The sequence below is a fragment of the Myotis myotis genome, unplaced genomic scaffold (assembly GCF_014108235.1).
Source record: "Myotis myotis isolate mMyoMyo1 unplaced genomic scaffold, mMyoMyo1.p scaffold_m19_p_3, whole genome shotgun sequence".
Lineage (NCBI taxonomy): Eukaryota > Metazoa > Chordata > Mammalia > Chiroptera > Vespertilionidae > Myotis > Myotis myotis.
The window spans coordinates 82480525-82508216 of NW_023416335.1; the positions used below are offsets into that span (position 1 = coordinate 82480525).

The window sequence follows — 27692 nt, forward strand, 5'->3', positions numbered from 1 at the left end:
AATTACAGCTCAGAAAGGCATGTAAAAGTGATCTGATGTTCTGAAAAATCACTTTGCTAAAATCAGAGGATATGAAACTATACACCTTGCTTTGCTAATAATTTTATTAAACAGAAGAAGTAGTAAGGAATGGGTTTAGTGTCAGTTTAATTTTAACTAATAGGGGAAGAGTAGTTGGTCATTTAGAAATATCAGAAACTTTGAGAGAAAGCCAAGTGCTCATAAAATCCAGCCTCTCCATAATCCTGTCAGAGATATTTTAGAGGAGATTTCTTGGAAGGAAGGTTACACTAAATAATCTTAAAATCCCTTCTGAGACATTAAAGACGGCCTCTAACATTCTACAGCCACACTGAAGAATTCCAGAGGTGGTGGTATGAAAACTGAGAGAGAAGCAACACTCCGTGGCTCTCTGACTATGCTGGAAAAAAACTAACAGCTGTATTTTATGCAATTTACCATATTTAAATCTAACAATAGTCCCATGAAAGAGATACAATCATCATTGTACAGAAAAGATGAAATGCTTTTATAGGCTTGACGAAATTAAGGTCTCCAAAGAAATTTGGCTAGTCAGAGGGGAAAAAATGGAATCAGCTTACATGCAAAATTACAATAATTAAATAAAGTAGGAAATATTTATTCAATGGAGTTTTATAATTTTTAAATATAAAACTGTAAAATGGAAAAAAAATTAGAATAAGGTACTAAAATGCATATAGAAAATCTTATATCTAATGTGATTAAAATATTTGTACAGGAAAAAAAAAGCCTGTAAGAAAATACATGAACACTAATAAAATAAAACAGAGCCTGACCCTGAGATACTGCATACCCTGCTGCTGGCAGCCAGCCCTGAGAACAAAGCGAAGTTGGAAGATAAAGAAAGGATTCTTAGGAAGACCATGAAAGGCAGTTTGGCTAATAAGGAGATACAGAACATAATTCAGGACAGATATGGTAAATCTTCTATAATGAGTAGGGCTGTAATCCTTTACACGGTAAGTTGCTGAGAAAAGCATGAATTGGTCATGGTTAAAATGTCAGAAGACTCAAAATAATAAGAAAAAAATAATGAATTGTTGAGGTGTGGCTCACTCTGGAAGCCACCCAACATTTTCTGAGAGAAGTGGGAGGTGGAGACAAAAGTAAAGTAATTTCTGTTACATGAATATTTCAATTATGTGGATAGAAAATGAGGAAGAATGTGGGTAGAAAAATACAAATCTTTATTCTCAAGTTGTTAGAAGCAACTATCTATCTAGATTAGCTTTGGGAAAAAGGATTCTGAATAAACACACATTTAAGCATCAGAAATGTCATTCATGTGCATATACACACATCCCATAGCAGGCTAATCTTCAATTGTATGACTTTTATAACATTTTGGAGAATTTTATAAATATCTTAAGTATAATGCTTTATAACTCAATTTTTGACTTTCCTTTTGCTGTCTCTCACTTTCCCCATCTCCCATCCTCTCTTGTGTTCATTCTTGTTATACTTAAGAATTTTATATATTTTTATATATGTGTATATGTATACATATGTGTACACATAAGCATAAAATATGTATAATTTACTATAGCTAGTTTAGACTTTCACATCTATGGCCAATATTGACAAAAAAAAAAGAAAGAAAGAAACTAAATGCTTAGTCAATTCAGCACAAACTACACAGACCTGTAGGCATGGAACGTAGTATTATAATTGACTGTCACCTCTCTATTGCACATTCTGAAGGGCAAGGACCATGACTGTTTTGTTTACTGCTGGAGCCTCTGCACCAGGATAGTGTCTTAATAAATATGTGTTGAATGAATGAAGGAATGAAGGAAGGAGTGAATACATACAAATCCTATGTATCTTTCCAGACAACTCAACTCCCATCTTCCTGATAACATCTTCCTCAGAGCCTCAGTAATATATCTTTCTGGAAATTACTACATTCCTAGTATGAACCACTACTTAACAACTGATTCTACACATTATATTTATGCTGGGTTTTGTTGTTGTTGCTGTGTTTTTCAATTTAGGGAGACATGCTCCTCAAGGACACTTGTATAGGTATATCTTTTATTTCTCAAAGCTCTTGTGAGAGGGCACATAGAAAATCTCAATAAACATATATCAAAATAAGTGATGACTTCCTGCTTTGTGACATTTCTAAACGTTTTCCCTATTGAATGCATTCTATTTTGATTCCAAAGTGTGGTGGAAAGAAAAGGTGGAACTGAATGGATTTCTAGCTCTGCCACTTCAATGCTGGAAAAGTAACCTGAACTTTGCTCCTCTGCTTCCCTGTTTTTAAAATGAGAACATTAACAAGAGCAACGACAATAAGTATCCATCTGTGTCAAAGAGAAGACTGTGGATTCAAGTGCCATAAGGCATGTGAAAGAGTTTTGCAAATTGCAAAGCAAATCTTAGCCCTCTGTTTACCAATTTTAAAAAATATGGAGTTGATGTTGCAATGCTGTAGATGATAGATGCTGCGTACGGCCTTTTTTCTGAGAACGGCTATTAGGCAAAAGAGCAAGGTGATGAGGAAAAGAATCTCAAGCACAACCTGCCAAACATGCCCCAGACATAAATCACTGGCCATGCTCAACACTTGCGTGCGGAGAGATTACTGGGCACCTGTCACCTCCACCCTTTGGCACTGCTGCTTCAAACCCAGGAGAGAGCTTACCAGACACAAGCTGCTGTCCAGGCAACCCCACGGGAACCATGCCCAGATTATTCATGGCGGTGGCCCAGGCTGTGGGATCTGTCACGGACATGTTGAGCTGGGTTGTGTCTATCGCTATACTCCCCAAACCATCCGCGGCTGCAGGAAAAAAATAAACAATGACTGAGAGTCAATAGGCAAGGGTATTTGTTTTAAAGGAAACTACGTTTCTAGAGATGTGCGGCTTCATTTAGCATTTTCCCAGACCACAAAAAAACAAGCACATAATCTACAGCAATGTTTCCTTCAGACATAAGTATAAAGAGTTTGCGAATACATTCTGGGAGGAAACTTAATGACATGTAGTTTATATTATACACAGAATGCCATTAAGAAAGTACTTCTGGAAAAACAAAGAATCGCTTTCTTCTCCTAGTGAAACAACATCAGTTCAGTTCCAAGGTTTCCAGACAAAGCAGGAATACTCTCCTGGTAACACAAGTCAATTGGCTTGGTAGATGGAAAATACATAAATTCTGGAGCAGGCACACCTTCCAACTAATAGAATCTCTAGAATAGTTGTAACTCATGATAATGGTCCTGACTGAACTTACTGTTACCTTGTAACAGATTTCCTCCTTTATAAACTCTTTACAGCATTGCATTAAGAAAATGTGACTTCTCCAAAATATTTCTTATAAGCAAGCTTTCACTAAAGCAAAATAAACAAATAAATGGTACTACAAATAGCACAGAGCTAAAACAACAACAATATATACACACCACAAAATATGTCAAATTTGACTTAATGTTCTTTGATGTTCACTTGTTCCACAGCCTGATTTCTTTAAGGATCTCAGGTTCTGGGTTCCATGCATAGTTTCATGCCTGGGCAAACTTTTCCACTAAGAACTCAAAAATGCTTGTGTCCTGGGCTGGCCACCGACATTTACCTGCAGCCATCATCTGAGGAAGCCGTTGGGGACACTGGGTGATGCTTTCAAGGCCACCAGCATCTACTACTGAATTACGAGCATCCTGTGGGGCAGGAGCACTTTGAAGGCTGAGTGCAGGGTCCCCACGGAGATCATCAGATTCTGCAAAAAGGGAAAAGGAGTGAAAACCATAATAGTAAACTGAGGGAGCCTTCTAAAGAAAAACTGTCTATTCAAAAACAACCAACAAAGAACAACATCTAATCACAGGCACGGAAGTAGAGCTGTCTCCTGGCTTGGTTTCAGAGTCCTCTGAGAAGGTGGGTCAACTCTGAACCCAGCTAGGGCCAGTGCTGGCTGAATAAACAGCCCATCTGCAGTGAGCGCCTGGCCCCCTACTGAAGAGACTTCACAAATGGGGCTTATCAGTCCCTGCACAGCCTCTTCCACACACTACACATCAATGGAGAGGGCAGACTCAGGGCTAAGTATGATTTTTTTTAAGTTAAAAAATTAACTGATGTTATTTTGGAAGACAGTCATCTGTGAAATATATTCAGAGAGGAAGAAAAAGTATGGAAGAGGGAGAAAAAAAGCAAGAATCTATTCACCATGAGACTGGTAAAGGAGTGCACCCAAACTACAATAGTCAGGAAAGGCCAAAGGAAATAATGGTATGCTGCTCATGAAAGAAGATCTAGAGCGTGTTGAGGCAGCAAAGGAAAAACATTTGTCTTTTTAATTCCATGGAAAGATAAATTTAACTGGTCACAATTTATATATAATAAAATCTAATTTTAATATGTATAAAATCAGATTTTTCAAAGCACATTTCTAACAAAAACAAATAACAATAAAACATTAAATAAAGTTGCAAAGGGCCCATCTATATCACACTCTTTATAAAATTCTATGCCTTCTCTGCATTCTTAAAAATGCAAAAACATAACATTCATACATATTTTCAGTGCACTCGCACCAATCCAAAACTGGATGGTAAAACATGCTGCACTTAGATGAGTGATGTGAGAAGTTTGACTTTTAAGTAGATTTAATCTAACAATTGAATTTAAATAATTATTTTTATTTAGGTATAAATTTAGAAAATTTTTAAAACCATGTTTCTGTTAATGGATATTCTAGCATTATATGTTTGAGAAAGGCCTTTGATGTAAGAACAGGAAAAAGGCCCTTCTTTTTCCTTGCAGTGGCCTTCCACAATTTATGAGAAGCACTTGGTAATTAAACCCCAAGACTGTTAGCTCCTCTGATTCAAACAGCCCCTCTGTTCAAACTGCAAGACAGGATAAGTTACTCTCAAGGCTACATTCTTGCATACCTCTCCTCCCCACTGTTTTTACAACTCAGGGATAATTAGCACCAGGGAGTCTGTAGTTAGTAGAAAGTTCCCTTCCTCTTTTCCCTTCAAACAAGCCTCTTTTGAATTCTTCATAACTTTTGCTGTAAGCATGTTTTATAGGCTTGGCAAATATACTGATAAGCCACCTCCCTAGGACACCTCCTTAGGTCTCAGCCCCAAATCTTCCTCCCTTCCTTATCACGCAGCTGTTACCCTTTAAAGGAGGAAGCTGCCTTTTGATTCTTGCCCCTGTATTTATTAGCAATGCACAGACCTGATTCTTGCCCCTGTATTTATTAGCAATGCACAGACCGTTTCCCTTTGGGGAAAGTAAAATAAACTCCCTCTCTAGCATCTATCTCTTCTCTCAGTTGTGAATTCTTTCACAGTTCGCATCATCTGCCAAACCCTATATGGTCTGTTTGTCAGTGTATCTAGTGTGAAGTTTGGACCTTTTATGGCACCCTCTTTTATTTCTTTGATTCTTCCATGCAAGAAACAGTAACCCTTTGAATATGAAACTGTCTAAAAACAAATTGTTGACAATTGAGAATACTTTTTTTTATTTTATTGCTTAAAGTATTACAAAGGGTATTACATATGTGTCCATCCCCCCCCCCCCGCCCTAGACAGTCCCCTAGCCTCCCCTAACCCCCAGTGTCTTATGTCCATTGGTTATGCTTATATGCATGCATACAAGTCCTTTGGTTGATCACTTACCCCCCTACTTCCTGCCCCCCAACCCTCCCCGGCCTTCCCATTGCAGTTTGAAAATCTGTTTGAGGCAGCTCTGCCTATGTATCTATTATTGTTCAAAAGTTTATAATGGTCTCTATTATCCATGAATGAGTGAGATCATGTGGTATTTTTCTTTCATTGACTGGCTTATTTCACTTAGCATAATGCTCTCCAGTTCCATCCATGCTGTTGCAAATGGTAAGAGTTCCTTCCTTTTTAGAGCAGCATAGTATTCCATCATGTAGATGTATCACAGTTTTCTAATCCATTCATCTACTGATGGGCACTTAAGCTGTTTCCAGATCTTAGCTATGGTGAATTATGCTGCTATGAACATAGGGGTGCATATATCCTTTCTGATTGGTGTTTCTGGTTTCTTGGGATATATTCCTAGAAGTGGGATCACAGGGTCAAATGGGAGTTCCATTTTCATTTTTTTGAGGAAACGCCATACTGTCTTCCATAGTGGCTGCACCAGTCTGCATTCCCACCAGCAGTGCACAAGTGTTCCTTTTTCTCCACATCCTCTCCAGCACTTGTCGTTTGTTGATTTGTTGATGATAGCCAGTCTGACAGGTGTGAGATGGTACCTCATTGTTGTTTTGATTTGCATCTCTCGGATGATTAGTGACTTTGAGCATGTTTTCATATGTCTCTTGGCTTTCTGAATGTCCTCTTTTGAAAGGTGTCTATTTAGGTCCTTTGCCCATTTTTTCATTGGATTGTTTATCTTTCTTTGGTTAAGTTGTATGAGTTCCCTATAAATTTTGGAGATTAGGCCTTATCAGATATGACATTGGCAAATATATTTTCCCACACAGTGGGTTTTCTCGTTGTTTTGTTGATGGTTTCTTTTGCTGTGCAGAAGCTTTTTATTTTGATGTAGTCCCATTTGTTCATTTTCTCTTTAGTTTCAAGTGACCTAGGAGCTGTATCAGTGAAGAAATTGCTTCGGCATATGTCTGAGATTTTGTTACCTTTGGATTCTTCTAGAATTTTTATGGTTTCCTGTCGTACATTTAAGTCCTTTATCCATTTTGAGTTTATTTTTGTGTATGGTGTAAGTTGGTGGTCTAGTTTCATTTTCTTGCATATATCTGTCCAATTTTCCCAACACCATTTATTGAAGAGACTATCTTGGCTCCATTGTATGTTCTTGCCTCCTTTGTCAAATATTAATTGAGCATATTGGTTCGGGCCGATTTCTGGGCTCTCTATTCTATTCCATTGATCTATATGCCTATTCTTGTGCCAGTACCAGGCAGTTTTGAGAACAGTGGCTTTGTAATACATCTTGATATCTGGTATTGAGATCCCACCTACTTTGTTCTTTTTCAGGATTGCTGCAGCTATTCGAGGTCTTTTTTTATTCCAGATGAATTTTTGGAGAGTTCGTTCTAGATCTATGAAGTATGCCGTTGGTATTTTAATGGGAATTGCGTTGAATTTATAGATTGCTTTGGGTAGTATGGACATTTTAATGATGTTGATTCTACCAATCCATGAACACGGTATGTTCTTCCATCTGTTTATGTCTTCCTCTATATCTTTTTTCAACGTCCTGTAGTTTTCTGAGTAGAGGTCTTTTACCTCTTTAGTTAAGTTTATTCCTAGGTAGCTTAATTTTTTTGGTGCGATGGTAAACGGGATTGTTTGTATAATCTCTCTTTCTGAAAGTTCACTATTGGTGTATAGAAATGCCTCAGATTTCTTGGGGTTAATTTTGTATCTTGCTACATTGCCAAATTCATGTATTAAGTCTAGTAGCTTTTTGATGGAGTCTCTAGGGTTTTGTATGTATAATATCATGTCGTCTGCAAATAAGGACAGTTTTACTTCCTCTTTTCCAATTTGGATGCCTTTTATTTCTTCTTCTTGCCTAATTGCAATGGCTAACACTTCCAGTACTATGTTGAACAGGAGTGGTGAGAGAAGGCATCCCTGTCTTGTTCCTGTTCTTAGGGGAAATGGTGTTAGTTTTTGTCCATTGAGTATGATGCTGGCTGTGGGCCTGTCATCTATGGCTTTTATTATGTTGAGGTTTGATCCTTCTACTCCCGCCTTACTGAGAGTTTTTATCAAAAATGGGTGTTGAATTTTGTCAAATGCTTTTTCTGCATCAATTGATATGACCATGTGGTTTTTTTCTTTCAATTTGTTTATGTGATGTATCACGTTTATTGATTTGCAGATATTGTACCATCGTTGCATCCTTGGGATAAATCCTACTTGGTCATGGTGTATGATCTTTCTGATGTACTGCTGGATTGGATTTGCTAAGATTTTGTTGAGGATTTTGGCATCTATGTTCATGAGGGATATTGGCCTGTAATTCTCTTTCATTGTGTTGTCTTTACCTGGTTTTGGTATTAGGGTGATTCTGGCTTCATAGAATGAGCTTGGAAGTGTTCCTTCCTCTTGAATTTTTTGTAGTAGTCTGAGGAGGATAGGTTTTAGTTCTTCCTTGAATGTTTGGTAAAACTCCCCTGTGAAGCCGTCTGGTCCTGGGCTTTTGTTTGATGGAAGCTTTTTGATGACTGCTTCAATTTCCTCCATAGTTATTGGCCTATTGAGATTTTTAGATTCTTCCTAATTGAGTTTTGGAATGTTGTATTTTTCTAGGAATTTGTCCATTTCCTCCATGTTGTCTAGTTTGTTGGAGTAGAGCTGTCCATAGTATTTTTTAACAATCATTTGTATTTCTGTGGGGTCTGTTGTTATTTCGCCTCTATCGTTTCTGATTTTGTTTATTTGGGTCCTCTCTCTTTGCTTCTTGGTGAGTCTGGCTAGAGGTTTGTCAATCTTGTTTATCCTTTCAAAGAACCAGCTCTTGGTTTCATTGATTTTTTGTATTGTTTTTTTGGTCTCTATGTCATTTATTTCTGCTCTAATCTTTATTATCTCCTTCCTTCTGCTCACTCTGGGGTTTTCTTGTTGCTCTCTTTCTAATTCTTTGAGTTGTAGAGTTAGATGATTTACTACCATTTTTTCTTGATTTTTGAGATAGGCCTGTAGAGCTATAAACTTCCCTCTCAGGACTGCTTTCATTGTGTCCCATAGGTTTTCATTGTCATTAGTTTCCAGGATGTTTTGAATTTCTTCTTTGATCTCATTGGTAACCCAATCAATATTTAATAGCATGCTATTCAGCTTCCAGGTGTTTGAGTATTTTGGGTTGTTTTTATTGTAGTTTATTTCTAATATTATGCCATCGTGGTCTGCGAAGATGCTTTTTATGATTTCAATCTTCTTGAATTTGGGGAGACTTTGCTTGTGACCCAATATATGGTCTATTTTTGAATATGTCTTATGAGCATTTGAGTAGAATGTATATTCCCTGGCTTTGGGGTGAAGTGTTCTGAAGATGTCTATTAAGTCCATCTGATCTAGTGAGTCATTTAGGATTGCTGTACCTTTGCTGATTGTTTGTCTAGAGGGCTTATCCAGTGCTGTCAGTGGTGTATTAAAGTCCCCTACTATGATTGTATTGTTGTTGATCTCTCCTTTGATATCTTCCAGGAGTTTTTTTATGAATTTGGGTGCTCCTGCATTGGGTGCATATATGTTTACCAGGGTTATATTTTCTTGTTGTATTGATCCCTTTAGTATTATGAAGTGGCCTTCCTTATCTCTTGTTATGGCCTTCACTTTGAGGTCTATTTTGTCCGATATAAGTATTGCTACCCCAGCTTTCTTTTCCTTTCCATTTGCCTGAAAGATATTTTTCCATCCTTTCACTTTCAGTCTGTGTGAGTCCCTTCTAATGAGGTGGGTTTCTTGTAGACAGCAGATGTATGGGTCATGTTTTTTTATCCATTCAGTCACTCGATGTCTTTTGTTTGGAGCATTTAGTCCGTTTACGTTTAAAGTTATTATTGAAAGGTACTTGTTTGTAGCCATTTCTTTTTTTGTGTGGCTGTTTTCTTTCTGAGCTTTTTATTTCTTCTTTTTATACCAGTCCCTTTAGCATTCCTTGCATTGCTGGCTTGGTGGTGATAAACTCCCTTAGCCTTTTTTTTGTCTGTGAAGCTTCTTATTTCCCCTTCAAGTTTGAATGATAGCCTTACTGGATAGAGTATTCTTGGATTAAGTCCTTTGCTTTGCATCACTTTGTAAATTTCCGTCCATTCTTTCTGGCCTGATGTGTTTCTGTTGAGAAATCATTTGATAATCTAATGGGAGATCCCTTGTATGTAACTTTCCGTCTCTCTCTTGCAGCCTGTAAGATTCTCTCTTTGTCCTGAACATTTGCCATGGTAATTATGATGTGTCTTGGTGTGGGTCTTTTCGGGTTCACCTTGTTTGGGACTCTCTGGGCTTGTGTGACTTTTTTCTTCCCCACCTCAGGGAAGTTTTCTGATATTATTTCTTCGAATAGGTTTTCTAATCCTTGTTCATCTTTCTGTTGTTCTGGTACCCCTATTATTCGTATGTTGTTTTGTTTCATGTTGTCCCAAAGCTCCCTTAGGCTCTCCTCCTGTCTTTTAATTTTTTTCTCCAATTGCAGTACATTTTGGGTGTGTTTTGCTTCCTTGTCTTCTAGTTCACTAATTTGGTCCTCTGCTTCTCCTAGTCTACTGTTGATACTTTCAATGGAGTTTTTCATTGCAGCTATATCACTCTTCATTTCTTCTTGGGTCTTACTTAAGTTGTTGATTTTTTCATCTGTTTCTTCTAGCTTCTTCCATATGTTATTGATTTTTTCATCTGTTTCTTCTTGCTTCTTGCAGAGGTAGTCGATTTTTTCCTCCATCCGGTTTATGCACTCTAGGACCCTTATTCTGAATTCTTTTTCTGTCATGTTGCATGCCTCTGTATTATTTAGCTGCTTTTCTGGAGAGTCCTCCTTCTCTTTCCTTTGGGGGTTTCTTTGTCTACCCATGTTTGATCTCACTGACATATCTAGACGTTGAGTCATTCAGTGGCTGCTCCCTGGGTGGCAGTGACTCCTTGGTCTGTGGTTGCTCTCCGGGCGGTTGCGGTAGCAGCTGCTCTTCAGTTGGCAGAAGCTCCTCTGGTGGGTGCTGTTCACAGCTGTGGTGGCTCTTCTGGCTGGTGGGGGGAGGTTTCACATACAGCTGCTGTTCCTCAGCAGAGGGTGTGGTGCTCAGGAGGTTGCTGTTGCTTGGATCTGCTGCGTTGATTTAAAGGCACAAAATACAACACAACAAGGCACCACACACCAGGTACTAAACACAAATATATTCACGATATTAATAACCCCAAATAAAGGTGGCCGCCCTAATTAAGAGAATTAGGGGATAAGGATGAAGGAAGATAAAAGAGAAAAAAGAAAAGAAAAGTAGGGGCCAAAAAAAAGGAGTGCAAAAATGAAATTGGGAAAAAGGAGGGGGGGAAATAAAAGCGAGAAAAGAAAAGAAAAAAAAGAGTGAAAAGAGAGAATGAAGTGGAAGAGGGGAAGAGACTTTTTATATGAGGAGAATACTCCTATAGAACCGCCACTAATCCCAACAAATTCCAGCAACAGCTCCCTGGAGATGGATGCAAACTAGAAACAACCAATAATATAATGATGAAAATAGAATGGAGAACACTAATCCCAAAATAAAATAAAGAGAAAATAAAATGGCACTTTAAAAAATGGTAAAATGGTAGCAGTAATAATACTGGTTAAAAATAAGAAGGTAGTAGTTAAAAGGGTAAAATCAGGTGATGGAAAAAAAAAGAAGAAAGAAAGAAAAAAAAAAGAAAAACGAAAAAGAAAGAAGAAAAAAAAGGAAAAAGATTGGTTTCTTAGTTAAAAGGTGAAAAAAGAAAAAAAAAATTGCAGTAGTGAAGGTCCTTTGGTTCTTCTATTCTTCAGTCTGGCTCGCCTTTAGTCCTGCCAGGTATTCAGGAGAGTGTTGAGTTTCCCTGCGATACACTGTTCCTCTGTGTTGTAAACCACAGTCCTTATTTTAAAGCAGGCCGTATTTGTTTCCCAGACTGCCTTATTTTGTGTTTAGCAAAGAGTCAGTTTGTGGCTCAGCCTCTGGGTGGCAGTGTTCTGGGGTTGGCCTCTGAGGCTATATGGCATCTCTATCGCACTTAAAAGTGATTTGGAGAGGTCAACTATCCAGAGCTGGTTCCTTAATAGCTACCCGCTCTGTGTTGTTGCTGGGATTGGAGAATACATTTAATTTAAATGGAAGCTTAAGTTTCAATATCTCAAGGATATGTGGACAATAAGCAAATTGTTTCCATTCTCTCCACAAATCTCTAGCCCTCAACTAGAGGAGCCTAAGAGATAGTGGAAAATTTTTTCCATCAGACAAGAGATCCGCACCATATAAAATAAATTCAGTGACATAAATATGTAGCTAACTAAAATGTCTGCCCTTTAGCTATCCACATACCAGCAATATTTCTGTGATGAAACCAAACCTCAAAGCAATTTTTTTTCTGTTTACCTCCAACCATTTCAGAACACCAAAGCAGAGTCTGGCTAGAATGTGTCCATTCTTCTCCTCCAATGGGCGTGTAGTGGAGTCCTTTCAGGTGATCAGAAAGTCACTATTTATCTTACTTATCTCCCCAAATGAAGTTCAGTTGACTGGCTTCCTTGTAGCTCAGGTTATCCCCAATGGGCAATATTCACAATTTTTTTTTCCTGTATAGTGAATCTCAGTTCCGGACCACTCTATCAGAGAACATCTCTTTACTTGTAGGCTTTATGACTGTGCCTGACCAGCCTTACCTTGCGTTGCCTTTCTGATCCAATGTTTTAGAGATGGTATTCGCTTTCCTTGGCTCTGTAAATGTCTGCCCCAGTAGTAGTTTTCACCTTAGTGATTATGGCTTCTACCCATCTTCACATTGTTCATGCCCATCTTAACAAACTGCTACTGTTTCATAAAAAAAGCATTGGCAAGATGTGGTTTGTAAACCTGGATTTATTCCCACCCAATGAGAAGCTTTGAATTTCAATTTATTGCACCTCTTCAATCTACCAATCCAATGGTTTGAATGACACACAACTTCATGTGGCTACAATGTACTTAGAATGGTGACTCTAAAGTAAGTTCTATCACATCTTAGGCATTCCCAATAGTATCAGGGATGCCATGTAATTCTTTTAAAAAATAAAATTGAGGTGATTACTCAGCTTGCAAGAAAGGTGATATTTTCAATTAATTACTATCTAGTATGAGAGCTATTTTTGTTCTCTGCTAACATCTATTGTTCCTATTGAATACCTGCCTCCTCAAATGATTCAAGATCATAACGCCTAATTTATCATTCAAATCAATTTCTCTGCCTTAGTTTTCATATTTATAACCATAGAAAAATTAATATTTTTAGAGAATCTTTATGAGTTTATTTGAGCCAAACTGATGACATATGCTGGGGAACAAAATCTCAAATGCTCCAGAAAATAACAGTTTTGTAGCTTCTTTTATGCACTTGAAATTAAGGAAGATTGGAAAAATGAAGGCAGGGTTTGGGATTATAGGATAGTTAACAAGGGCATGTGCTCTCTTAAGAGTTAATAGCCCCATTTGACGTGTATTACTTCTAGTATTTCAAAAGTGTTACCCTAGATCAGTGGTCGGCAAACTCATTAGTTAGCAGAGCCAAATACCAACAGTACAACGACTGAAATTTCTTTTGAGAGCCAAATTTTTTAAACTAAGCTTTGTTATTAATTTAATTAGGGTACTCCTAAGGCTTAGGAAGAGCCACACTCAAGGGGCCAAAGAGCCGCATGTGGCTAGTGAGCCGCAGTTTGCCGACCATGGCCCTAGATGCACAAGAACAATGGACAGGTTGGCCTGGGATGTGACTACCCACCATAACCTGCCTAGTTAGGAATTAATGCTCAGATCACCCTGTGAGGTTACTTTCCATAGAACCCCCTTTTTTCACCCATAGTTCTCCCTTTTGGTTATACATCAGTCCAAAGGGTGCACTGATGACCAATTTTTTGGTCAGACATTGTGGTCTCACTGCACTAAGAAGCCACATTCATAAGAAGTCTCAGTATTGACATTTTGTTTACCATTGGGAATGGGGTAATATTATAACTATGGGATCTGAGTTGAGGGCAAATTTTCCCCAAAAGGGAAAGGCAGGTCTTATGGCCTTCATTACAAAAACCACTCTGAACCATTTCTATCCTATCAACTACATGATCCAAGTCCTGCTGTATTTGCCATCTACTGTAACAGAAAGATTAATATCCTTAATGATATTTATTTATACACAGAGATGTGGGTAGTTAAAAATTATAGCAAATAAAGCACTTGGAATATAGCAGTGATAATTATTTTATTTGGAAGTGTAGTGTTCCCATTAAGGTACCCTGGGATCTTTGTGTTCTGCTGGATAATTATGTAATTAATTCTAAAACAGTGAATAACACTTGATATTTCTAAAAGTAAGCATTGCCCTAGTTTTCTGTGCCACACCTAAATTGTAGAAGCATATGTCTTCATTTTCCACAATTCCTTTATAAAATAATATAATGTAATTTAAAAGATGTATGAATTTTTCTACCTAAGGTTTTTTTTTTTGGTTTTTTTTGTGTGTTTTTTTTTTTTGCCCATGCAACTACAAAAGCTTTCATGAAACTCATAACCAATTGTGCAACTGGCTTTTAGTGAAGTAAGATTTTCACAATCAGATGTACAAAGGCCAAAGTTTTGTCTAGGAATCACCTAAAATTTAACTTGTTTTTTGTTAAGGTATATTCAAGTACAAAGCTTCATGCTCAATTTTATAACTGTTCAATGAGATATATTTATGCTCAGAATTTCATGGAGCTATATCAATAAGGCAAATAGTTTTTGAAACTCACTAAACCTATAAAAATACTATTTAGCCTTAAAAATGGCACAGGCTTCTCCCATTCTTTATAACACAACTCTTTTCAACTTTGTTCAACATTTATATGTCCCAAGGAAACACACACACACACACACACACACACACACACACACACACTCATAAAACGCATCCGTAATTGTCCACAAAACATAGATTCCTAATGAAAGGGGGTGGAGAGGAGTTCAGATTTATTAATGTCTTGTTAAAGTCAATTCCAAAGAAACTTTTTTCATTTGGCATATGAAACATTCTTATTTTATAAAAATTATTCATTAGCATTATCATATATGTATTGTAAAAAGAAAAATATATATTCCTGAAAGTTCTACTTTCTTCTTCTATCACTAAGAAAATATCTCACTTTGCTCATATAATCAGTAGGCTACTCTATTGAACTTATGAAAATGTTACATAGTTTAAAGAATATAGAATATTGTTAAATAGATGTTACTTATGTATTCACTTCATAATTTTTAAGCAGTTGTCTATGATTAATAATGGGAACTTTTTTTTCTTCCCGTAATGGCAAATTAAGTTATTCATACCAACTCTCCCATTGAGGAACAACTAGAAAAGCTTAATGTCTTTCAGCAGTTTTATATAATTCTCACTGTTATCTTTCCAAACTCTAAAAGATCCCAAGGACAAGCTGTACTAGTTATTACCTTAGGGGATTACTAAGCAGGCTTCTAAGGAGAACATGTTCTGTTAACTGCTGGATCTTTTGTTTTACAAACCTAGGAGGTGAGTGAATCTACAAGTTTTGAGGCAGAGTGGAATTGCTCTGCAAAATGTGGTAAAAGAGGGAACTAAGGATAAATACTTTGATGGGAAAGAAAGAAGGGATCTTTGGTGGCCATCCAGGGAAAAGGGGACTCCAGAGAACGGAAATGACTGAGGCAGATTTTCAGGTGGTTCCCTAGAAAGTACGCTATATAAATCTTTCCCCTGCCCCTTCCACAAAATGTCATGAAGTCTACATTGGTAGGGGTGTTTTTGGGGAGAAAGCTTGAAGAGGATTATGAAAAGGCAGCTGAAAATGAAGATTACGTAAGGTACTACACCATAAAGCATGATAAAGTTTTCAAGTCTGTTAAATATAGTCATGCACCTTATTGACAACATTTTGCAAGGATGCCATGAAATTCTTTACAAAAAAATAATGGTCGATGATGGAGCACATGTATGACAGTGGTATACCTTATAAGACCAGGTGTGTAGTAGACTATACCATCTAGGTTTGTGTATGTGCATTCTATGATATTCGTAACAATGACAAAATCACCTAATGGCTCATTTCTCATGACATAGCCTCAACGTTAAGCAGTGTATAACTGTATACTGGAAGTTGGTTATTAGTGATGAAAAAAATCTCCTTATTAATGGTAAAGAAAAGAATTAAGATTTTGAAGAAGAGATTTAGAATAGATTAGATTTTATGAGATATTACATTTTATAGGGAATTTCTAATGAGAGAATTATAAAGTAAGAACATTAGATCTAATAAAGCTAAAAAAAAATCCTTCTCAGTGTTAGAGAGAAAAGTCAGCTTTAGGAAATGGTATGAGCAGAGGATGGAACCAGGCAGAGATCAATTCAGTCAGGGCTGAACCAGACAGTGCTTTATGTCAAAGTCTGAAATCAAAAGGTCTTCTTTAACACCTGACCTGTTACCTTTATACTTATAAAATCCCCAAATTCTTCAAAAATGTCATGAATTGACACACATCACAGCACAGTGCACCTGAGGAGAGAAGCCATTCCTGTTCTATGTAGTTTTTAGTTTATTATTCAAGACAGGAAGACAAAGGAACTATGTACTCCCTCCTCTGTGCTCTCATAGCACTCTGTGCCTTTCTCTACACCAGCATTTGTAACTTCATGTTCTAATTTCATGTTTATGTCCCTAATAAACAACAAGATTAGAATGATTAAGGAAACAAGTCACCTTTGCATACCCAGCTGCTAGCACAGAATCTGGAATGTGCTTTCTCTTTTCCTATAAGTTTATAAAAAATATTAAAATTATATAGAAATTACATGTATATGCATACATATATATGTTTTCAAATGAATTTAAGCATAGAAGGAAGAAGGAAAAGTAAAAAATGAAAATAAAAGGGAAAGAGGAATTATTGAAGGAACAAAGGGTCCAATCCCAAAGGTTGGAAGTTTGAAAGCTAAAAAACTCAAAAGGGGGAAATGCTGTCGGAGACTAGAACATAGATGAATTTAAAATTTAAAAAAAAAAACACAAAACTTAGATTTAAACAAAAAGTTAGATCTTTCCAGATAAACTTTTGGTGAGTTTAACAGGGTCATTCTCTGAGATCTAAGAGCCCACACCTCCCTGGCAGCCAATGTAGGGTCATATGCAGGTTACAGTGATGTTCTCCTTTTGTGAGATTTCTTACAGCTGCTCATTGAATGAGCCGAAATCTATAAATAAGGGCACCTCCAGACCCATTAGGCAGTGCATTAGTGTAACAATGGGATAATGTGTACAGTGCTTAAGAAGTGAAATCATTGGAAGAAAGGAAAAGTTTCAATTGGCATGCATCACAGAGGATCAAAAGCAGATCTGGTCATTTCTCAAACACAAAATGCCATTAAGAGTCTATGATTACATCCTCCACTTTTCCACCTTATCTAGCAGCCAATTTTATTCTACAAATCACTGTTCTATCTTAGGAAGAAAATGGATACTGAATGAATGGTAAGGTTTTACCCATGTCTTCAAAGAACTCAATGTGGAGAGAGAATGAAAGAGAACAGAAGTTCTCCCTCTGAAATTACGCAATCCAACAAAATAACCAACTTTGCCAAAGAGACAACTCAACCAGGATAGTAAATAAAGCCAATTATCTTTTGATACAAATAAAAATACAATTTGGATTACTTACATAAGTATAGAGCAATGACAGAGGTAAAATTGTTTTGTTTTCAGGAAACCTGTGCTTTTAAAAAATTACTCTTTATATGTTTAAATTGAACATAATAATAAAAGAGAAAGTTTGAGATCTTAGAAATAAAGTACTTCCCTTTCCATTAAAAACAGAAAAGAAAACAAGGCTGGATGTTATTATGGTATATGTAATTTCAGAGTCTTTTAATAGATAACATTTAAAATATAGGGCCTTCCACATTTAGACTCTTTCAGATTTTCTGAGGACAATATTACACTTGAAGATTATTTATGAAGTATGTAATGAGTCAGCTCATTCCTCTCATTAATGGAAATCTATCAAGCACATATACAATATGTGATCCTATGCTGTTTTCCACCTTCCAAAATACACCTATTACAGGAAAAGGTTATCATTGCTGACTCTGCTGTGAATTATTAAAGAAAGCAATCTAATCTGTAAACATAAGCCTGCATTCTTTAAAGCTAGAAAAGTCTCACTTTAAGCAAAGGTTTTCTAAATCCCTGAGGATTCAGGACAAACACTCAGGTTCATAAAACATCAATGTTCGAGCCTTAGAGTTCATCAATTCCAACTTCTCAAAGATACAGAAATCACAAACTATGTCTGACAGGCAACTATTTCAAAATAGCCTTACAGTTCAGAAATTCTTCCTTCAGCTGAGACCTTCTCTAGAAAGTAAGAGATTTGAGCTCTGCCCTTGAATCCTACTTCTGCAGTGATGTGTGACCTTGGTAACATAATTCGTCTACCCCCTGAATAGGGATATTAAGGTCTAATTGCAAACTAACTAAGTCACAGACAAGTAAATAAGGACATATAAGAGGGTTCTTGCTTCTACTCAATCAAGAGTTGTTTTTTTTTTTCCTGTTTGCATTCTCTGTTCTCTTCAAATCCCCATTCAAAAACGTTCTACAGAATAGACAAAGTAAACAGAATGCTGCAGCTACATAAAAGCTTCACTTGAAATGGCAAAGCCATGAACTCCGGGGAAAGAGCAGCCCCGAGACCAGAGCAAGGAGTCCTTTTGAGAAAGGGGACAACACTTTTGAAACACACTGCGGGTGATGTCAGGCTTCAAGAGAGGTGAATTCAGCCCTGACCAGTTTGGCTCAGTGGATAGAGCGTTGGCCTGTGACTGAAGGGTCCGAGGTTCGATTCCAGTCAAGGTCATGTCCCTTGGTTGCGGGCACATCCCCAGTCGGGGGTGTGCAGGAGGCAGCTGATCAATGTTTCTCTCTCATCGATGTTTCTAGCTCTCTGTCCCTCTCCCTTCCTCTCTGTAAAAAAATCAATAAAATATATTTAAAAAAAGAGAGGTGAATTCTATAAACCACAAACACCACAACAAATCAAATAACAAATTTGTATGCATGCATAGTGTAGAAAGACATATCGGCACACACTGGTCTTTTCAGCCACACTTACATACAGAAAGCAATTTCTATAAATTTTGTTTTCTTATATAAGGGAAAGCAGACAATATAAAATTCTCTTATTTGTGCTGTTTTGTACATTTTTTTTTTGTTCTACTCATTTTACACCTTGACCCAACCATGGAAAACATATTAAGCTACAAGGTGGAACATTTTAATTGTAGTGGGTGAATAACTGACCCTTAAATGGCTGCAAACTCTGGTAAATGAATCATCTACTTCCCACAAAACCCTGATTAGAGCTCTTTCATCTATGGAAATTTACCTGCAATAAAACCCAGATCAGCCCACATCCAGCCTGAGCCAGTTGCTCATCCTGTTTAACATTTCTCCTAGTAGGGTCACGAAGAACATGTTAGTTACTCTTTAAACTAATGTGCTCTTAATGAAGCCATTTTGACATGATGAATAAAGCATTAGCTCTGTGGTCATGGTCGCCCAAGGATTTACAGACTTAGCAGGCCACCCCACCTCCTATGAGTTGCCCCGGGCTAGAGACCTTGTTTTCTCTTTCCCTAAATGACCACCTACATGCTCCGTAACCAGTGGGCTCCCTGGGACGGTTGGTTTTGCTCTGAGGAACTCACAGGTGTGGTTATGTTATGAAAGTGAGTTCCTCAGGGGAGGGGTATTGCGGCACAGTGCCTGAGGGAAATGCATGTGCAGTACAATATCCAATTGGAAAGTTCTAGCCTGGCAAGAAGCATTCTGTGGAAACAGGTCAAACCTCTGGTGCCACTGGCTGTTTTCAGCAAGATTCAACTGGAAGTGCTCAGACAAGCAGATGGCTTGTGGGGCCCAAAATTTCTTGAGACTTGGGGTGAAGGTGGTTCTAGTGCCCAGGACATTCATGATTCAGAAGCTAATAGGAAGAGTGTCCTGGTTCTTTCTTGGTGAAAGTGTTTATGCTCTATGTTTTGGAGGTCAGGCCTTACCATCAGAAGTAAGGCTTGTCTACATACAGTGGTCCCAGCAAGGCTTACAACACAGAACACCTCCATGGAGGTTCCTGCTCCCCAAAGAGGAAGGTGTAAAATAAATGCTGATGGGAAGGTTCCAGCACTGGAAAAGGTTGAAGATCGCTGTAAACACTGCTGCTACAGCTATAACTCCTTCTGCACTCCTTTTCTATCTTGGTTATAGACTTCCATATAAAAGTGAAAATGTGCTGTTCTCTACCCCACCTTCTCCCATGTTAACTCATTCTTCCCATCAGTAGGAGACAATATTTGCCTCTTAAAAAATGTCATAGAAATCCTTTCCTAGAAGAAATAGAATCTGTTTCTACTCCAGTCTTCCAGATCAAGGATTCATTGGCCCCTGGGAAAGTAGCCCGTTTTTCTAACCATGGTTGTGTCAACAACTAGACCCATATGACAGGAGGTCTATAAAAATGTTGGAGAGCTGAAAATGTTGTGGCAATGAAACATGAGTTATCAAAAACAAATGATTATTTAATAAAATTCTTATAAGTTTTGTATCATGACAGCTTTTCTAATTATCAAATTTAATACTCATGTTGACATTATTATAGTTGAATATCATTTGTAAGTAGGGCTTTCTCACTTTGTAAATAATTCCTGAGTCTGAACAATTTTGGAGAAATCAGAGCTTGTTTTAAATAAAAGGAGTAACTTGTAGGCAAATAATTTCAAAAGCAAAATTATGAAAATCTTGTCCAAATGTCCTTTAAACAAAATTAAACAAATGTCAATGTAAGTGTGTTCCACACGTTTGATATGTGTGGTGAAGTCTGCAAAAGTAAAGCTGCTGCTGCCTGAGCCCACGGAGGCTACACGGCTGGTCTGAGGCACCGTCTGTGTCCTTCCTGCCGGCTACACGTGAGATAAACAAATCTATCATTCCCCCCAAATTCGCCAAACTTGGATCAAGTGCTATCCTAGTTATTTATTCATAGATTACTTACAAATTATCAGGGGAAGGTGGAGAAGCAAGCAAAAAAATGGCCCTAAAGAACACAGACGTGAAAGAAAAACATCTGGCCAATGGTACCAAATGTAATTTCATGTTAGCTTAGTGTAATCATATTTATTTATGGTCTTATTATTTATAAAAAATTAGGCTGAATGTGCTTTGCGGGAATGACGGTATGTTGCTATTGCTACTGTGGTTTATTATTTTCACAGCTAGATGGCTTAAATTCAACCTAAACAAATATTGTAAAAGAATTCCCACTAGCATTGTCACATTTCTTCCTTTCGAGTCAATGAAAAAGACCTGTTTTCAAGTCCTGTGATGTTCTCACTCTTGTGCAATTCTAAATTTTATGGTTGATTATGAGATACTGTTTATTATAAAATGATGGCTAAGAAAACCACTGTCAACTAGTGGTGGTTAAACAGTGCGGTGTACCAAGTGATGGCATTTGAGAAGTGCAGTGGCTGTCAACTCCAGGCCTTGCACATTGAGCCATTAGGATAATTACTCTATTGCTTGCACAATGAAGTAGACATGTATTCATGTACTGATCCAACATATCAACCTGACACACACTCTACAACACCGACAGTTTTATTAATAAGCTAAAAAAGGTTGACATAACAATATTTACATAATCAACCTTAAACTCAACGTGGCATTATTCCAGATTCTCACAGTGCAATCTCTGCACACCAAACTCTTACCTGAATAGCAGACATCATCTTCATTCAGACATATTCCCCAAACTCTTGCTACCAATCCTAGCGACCAGCTAATTTAACTGCCCTTTTGTCTAGCAGTGAAATTTGCATGAAAATACAGTGACACAGTTCTTTTCAATCTGAGAACAAACATTAATATACATTAGGTAGATGGGAACTAATATTCTTTATAAGGACATTTTAATTTTAAAAGGTATCATTACTAACACTAATACTTGTAATGAGTTAAAAAGCTAAAGTCATAAATTACAGGAGAATATCATCCCCTTATCCCTTCCCCAAGAGGCACCCACTGGGAAAATAGCTTACTACATAACAGTCCCACATAATTGATCTTATGAAAACTCACAACAACCTATGAGATAGATGTTATTAGCAACTTTTTACAAAAGAAGAAAAACGAAGATTCAGAAAGTTAAGACTTTGGGTCATTTACCCAACGTCACAAAGCTAATGAATAGTAGGGCCCAGGGTTCTGTTTGTCTTGGCCTGGACCTCTATTGTTCTAGATTTGGGGAACTGTTTTCTCCAACAAAAAGGCAGACAAGGAAGTCCTTCTTGGTTTGACTGGCTCTAAAGGGAGAGGAGTCTGGGGTAAAAGGATTAATTTCTTGCCCTGGGGATGCATTCACATAACAGATATGTATTTAATGCTTACTCAATGCAGATCACTGTGCTTGAGATCTGCTATATAATGGTGATTAAGACATAGACCCTGGCCCTGGCTGGTGTGGCTCAGTTGGTTGAGCGTCATTCTGTGCATCAGAAGTTCCCAGGTTTGATTTCCCATTAGGGCACACACCTAGGTTGATCAATGTTTTTCTTTCTCCCTTCCTTCACTCTTCAAGGTGTTTGCAAATTAAAAAGTGTTAGCAGACTTGAGCCTGCTACAGTGTGCATAATAGAGACTCACAGGAGCCTGCCTAGTATAAGAAAACAACAACTAGATTCTGAATATAACTACTTATTAATGTATTGCTGGGCTTGCAGGAAGGAAGGAAAGTTACTAAGATGACTCCATCCCCCTTCCATTCCCCACAAGAAAGAAAGACAAGTAGAGGAGGAGCTGCTGTGAGCAGTAAGGAAACATGAAGCCAGAGTTGCTTGGAGGGAAAATGCCAGCATCAGCACTGCGCCAGGAGACAGCCTGCGGTGGCAAGGTAGAGCAGGCTGAGGATCCCATGTGCTCAGGACCTGGAAGCTTTGTTGTCTTTGCATGGCCCTTACCCCAGGCCCAGTCAGCCATCCTAACCCCTCTACTTCAGTCATAAAAGTAGGCAAGGAAAAGAATCTGAGCAAATCAGCACAACTCACTGCCAAAAAACATCTCAAGATCCATGCTTTATTGAGTAGCACATTTTTCTTAAAGTCAGAATATTGACTGCACATTAGAGAAAAGGAGAGGGGGAACAAATGCATAAGACGTCCACCTAGGGTTGATCTGTATGTAGCCTGGGAGTTTCAATGGGCTAGGCTTTATCAGAAAATCTTACAGACGCCTTAGCCCAAACTGGGCTTAATTTTGTCTGAATACATCTATTGTGGGTAAATCTGTGGTTTGAGCTGAGAGGTTGGTATAAGCATCACTGCCATCAAGGACTGCCTGGAACTCTTCTCCCTGTGCAGACAGCTCCTTCACCAACACCAACACTTCTCTCCTTAACAAAATATAGTAGTGATAGATAGGAGGGCAAGGTGGGAAGGCTGGTCAGGGCAAATGAGTGGGACGCCTGGGAGGTAAAGTCGGATTACTAACTCCTTTACCCACCCCCTTTGTGCCAGAACCCCTTCCCATCCTCATCCCACCACTTCTCCCCAACACAGTGTCTCTAACACAGCTGTCTAATTACATTGTCAGCTAGCTACAAGGCAGGCCTGGAGTTCGGTTCTCCTTTCTGCCAGCCAACAGGAGCTAGAGAGTAGGAAGTGGAGGTACTATGGATCTCAGCAGAGCCACAAGCTAAGTAAACCAGAAATCCCAACTTCTAATTCCTGTTTCAAGGGAACACCAACCTACTGGAGGTTCTGGAAGCACAAGAGTCTATGTTATTGTAGGATGTACATCTGAATCAAAGTCTCACTGTGTTCTTATCAGATTCATTACCATTTGACACTTAGCTTTTTCATTCCCAGGAAAGACATTCTTACGCCCTGAGAGCTGATGTGGGGACATCCCTTTTTCTGCCTCTCCTATTAAAAGGTGCACAGCAGTGTGGCAGCACAATTTGCATATCATAGGAGAGCTCCTGTCACAAGTTCCCTGTGGGCCAGTTTCCTGAGCTTTTCCACTTCATGCCTTCAACCCTCCTCTCACAAGTTATTTGAGGGGCTAAACGCATAACGCCCTTTGAAGAGCTGAAGGAAATGACACGTAACTGGCAACACTGTCAGACATTTTGATAGTTAAATCCAGCCCTTTAGCTAGGTTCTCATACAGGAATTCTTTCCATTACAAAATAGCAGCAAGAACTCCACGCAGGACAATTTTGTAAGCATACCCCCCCCCCCCCAAAAAAAAGTACATATTCTGATCTCTCTGGTTTTTTTCTATCAGCATTTTGGTTTAATTCATTGTTGGTACAAATGACACTAGACTAATAAATTAGGTAGTCTGAGCCTTTGTGTGGCAGGGTTTCACTGTAGCATCTCTGTAAACTCCTGTGGTCCAGTAGATCAAACAGAGGGGAAAGCTAGTAATCTTGCTGTCTTAATCCAGCAAACAAAATTCAGAACAACAGCCAACAATGGCAGGACGTTTTGGATATGTTTTGTGCCCTTAGATCACACACATGGGAACCAAGGAGATGAGCAGACCATTTTAGGAAGGGCAGCAAATTAAAGAGAGACTGTGAATTAATACTGAAAATGTGATGCAGAATAAAATAGAGGTTATAGTCTTATACTTCCGATCAGATCTGTATTGAGCACAGATTGTTTCTGAATTTGCAAGTGCCTTGTTGCGTTAAATTGCAAAATTTAGTTTATATGAGGATAAAGGTGACATCTGAAATATATTAAATGTAATCCAATAGTTATAAATTTATACATGAAATCCAGAAACGTATATTTCCTCCCTGCCATGTGATCGCAGTTTTGGTGTATGTGCAAGCAGCGGGGCTCAACATGGAGGTAACCAAAGCAGGTGGTGCAAAGCATTGCTAATCTTGTCCACTGCAGCAAACAACATGCACAGTATTAGTAAGTGGTAGGTGACTTCCTCTCTCATGTGGATGGAGAGGTGTTAGAACTAAAACAGAGAAGTAGCTAAGTGAGCCAACTACTCTTCAGTTTCCTCCCTTTACCTGAAACAAAAACAATGGACCAGCTATTAGTTAATAGCACATTTACAGTTTGCTGAGAGGAAGAAGATAGTAGCAGTAACAAGATACTGCGGTTAACAGAAGATGGTCCATTTACCTACATACCTGAAACTAAATTGGTAAACTGCAGCATATTGGGTCAGATGATCTTTCTATTTATAATTTTTTTCCTTTTTTTGTTCTTCAAAGAACACCTTTGTAGATATGGGTTTTTTAAAATTCTGATCAGAATTGGCAGTAGGAAAAGAGCTGGGGAAATAATGGAGATTCCAATACTTATGTGATACACTCACAAACCCTATGAATTTTTAATGAAGGAACAATGTCCACAATTAGATTTGAAATGAGCTTTTCTTTATGGGTGCTCTTATGGTAAGAGAGGTGTGCATGAATTTTACTTTATATTCAGTAAATGACACAAGTGTAAAAAACACCATGATGTAATAGAAAATAAAAGCAAATCACTGATTGTTCACAGATTTTCCTTCTCCTAGATTTACAGAAGTATGGCAGTTTTTAAATTTACATTTCATTTTATTAAAATGTCACATATATGCCAAGGAACTCAGTGCATTTTCAAACAGTCATGACCTGAAGCTGTCCTTTTGTATCATATAGAAAATATTTTTTTTGTTTAATTTGTTTAAAACTGAAAAAAAAAAATGTTAAAATTTAGAACTTTGGGGGGAAAGATATTAAGCTTCCCCATTTGTAAACTGAGCCATCACAATGAATATAAAAATATTTAATAGTATAGAAGATAAGAAAATAGAGTGGGGTGATGACGATTTAATTTGCATTTTGAGGCTAAAGCTGATCTCTTGTCTTCAGATGGCTTAAGTTTCTAGCACCACAGAACCATGCACAAACAGCTTCCCATCGCTCTTGGACGGCCTCCAAACTCCTTCAGAATCTGCCTTCTGGTCACCTTGGCAACCTCAGTTCCTACGGCTTTCTGTCCCCTAGAGCTCCCGGTACACAGGGCTTATTACTCTTCCTTGAGCCTGACAAGCATTGTCCTCCCTCAGTGACTTTGCACTGTGGTTCCTCTAGATACATGTACAACCACCCTGCTCGCTCCCCTCAGTCCCTTCTCTGCTGAAATATCACCCCGTGCAGGCAGGCCTTTCCTGACCTTCCTAAAATAGCATCGTCACTTACCTTCTGTCCTTCTACCAGCTCTATTTCTCTATAGGATTTCTCAGTCTCAGAGGTCATATTACATAATTATTTCTTTGGTAAGTTGGTCTGCCATAAGGGCAGGCTGACTTTTAAAATTTTTAAATAGTTTTTCTGCAACATCACCATCAGCCAAAACAGTGTCTGGCACACAGATACCCATGCTCCCTCCCCTTCAACAAATTCACTGAGCAAATATTATGAGTGTGTATGTTGCATGTGTGTACACATTTACACGTACACACACACAAACATATATATATAAATACTGTATTAATTTTGTTTTCTATTTTCTGTATCTCCGGATGCTTTGCCATCTGGGGACTTGCTGACACTAGAGAGCTAGCCCATTCCTAGAGACAGCAAACAATGCGCCTGGAAGCGCACCCTTCCAATGCAAACCAACGTTCCGGAGCGCATCCCCTCCATCAGCTCCTTTGTGGGGCTCACACCGGCCACTATCCCCAGGGCCAGGTCCTAGACATATAGAGTCAGCCCTGTACCTCAGAACCCTGGAGTTATTCAGACTAGCCAATCCTAAACCGCATGCCCTGCTTCGCCTCTGCTCTCCCTGGGAAGCCACAGTAAGACCTCTGGCCAACCTTTTCCCATCACTCCCTTGACATCCTGACTGACCCTTGACCCTGGTGCCTCTGATGTGGCCTTCTGTGGTGTGGCAGGTCCTTTCCTCTTAGGAACTGTAACAAACTATCTTTTCTTTTTTTTGTTTTTGTTAAGCCTTACCAGAGGATATTTTTTCCATCACTTTTCAGAGAGAGCAGAAGGAAGGGGTGGGGGCAAGGAGAAGGAGAGAGAGAGAAACATCGATGTGAGAGACACATTGTCTGGTTGCCTCCTGCACACACCCCAAACTGAGGCAGGGAGCAGACCCTTGACGGGGAATCCAACCTGTGACCCCTTGATGCATGGGCCAATACTCTAAACACTGAACACACTGCCAAGGGCACAAAATATCTTTTCAACAGCAATCTTGTACTGGTCTTTTGGCTTCACCATACCAGAATAATAATGAAGTCTGTATTTTAAAATGCACATATACAAATTTGTTGAATGACTCAATTAAATGTGAAATTCACTATATCTTCAGGAAAGGGATATGTAATCGTCACCAAGACTTATGGTTTTCCTGGACTCACAAGAAAGAAAAAGACAGTGACAATTTCAGGATTTATATGTAAGTTAGCCCTCATCTTGGCTCTGAGACTGATTGTTTTTGTGGTTATTATTGTTGACTTCTATTTTGAACCTCAAGCTTTTTTGGGGGGAGAGGGTCAGGGGTTAGACACTATTAACTCAAGGGAGCAGCAACCCTGACTTGTTCTTTTTGCCAGACACAAATAATTAACAGTAGATATAAAACACCAATAAATTGTCAATAAAACATATACAAGTTTATGCTCTTTCAATATAAGGAAATAATAAGGCCTACCCATAATTTTCTAAATTATAGCGAGCTCTAAAAATAATGAGGACACAGTCCCACCACTTGAAGTACTCAGGGAGGTTTTATTTTTGTGTTTTGTTTTTTTAAACACATCAGAGCACAGTTGTTCTCTTTTCATTCCAAGAAAATATAGTTCATGTTGTTCCGTGGCCCGTGGGCAGATGCCTCGATG

General features: G+C 38.3%; 1 protein-coding gene across 2 annotated transcripts in view; it reads right to left on the reverse strand.

Annotated features, from left to right (window-relative positions):
- Positions 1-27692, reverse strand: part of ENOX1 (ecto-NOX disulfide-thiol exchanger 1) — a 626117-nt gene that overhangs the window by 217497 nt on the left and 380928 nt on the right. For both annotated transcript variants that reach the window (XM_036300802.1, XM_036300801.1), the window contains exons 5-6: positions 3625-3768; positions 2693-2830 (exon numbers count right to left, since the gene is read on the reverse strand). In XM_036300802.1, the coding sequence (XP_036156695.1) occupies positions 2693-2830; positions 3625-3637 (151 nt within the window). In that variant the 5' untranslated portion in view covers positions 3638-3768. The remainder of the gene's footprint in view (positions 1-2692; positions 2831-3624; positions 3769-27692) is intronic.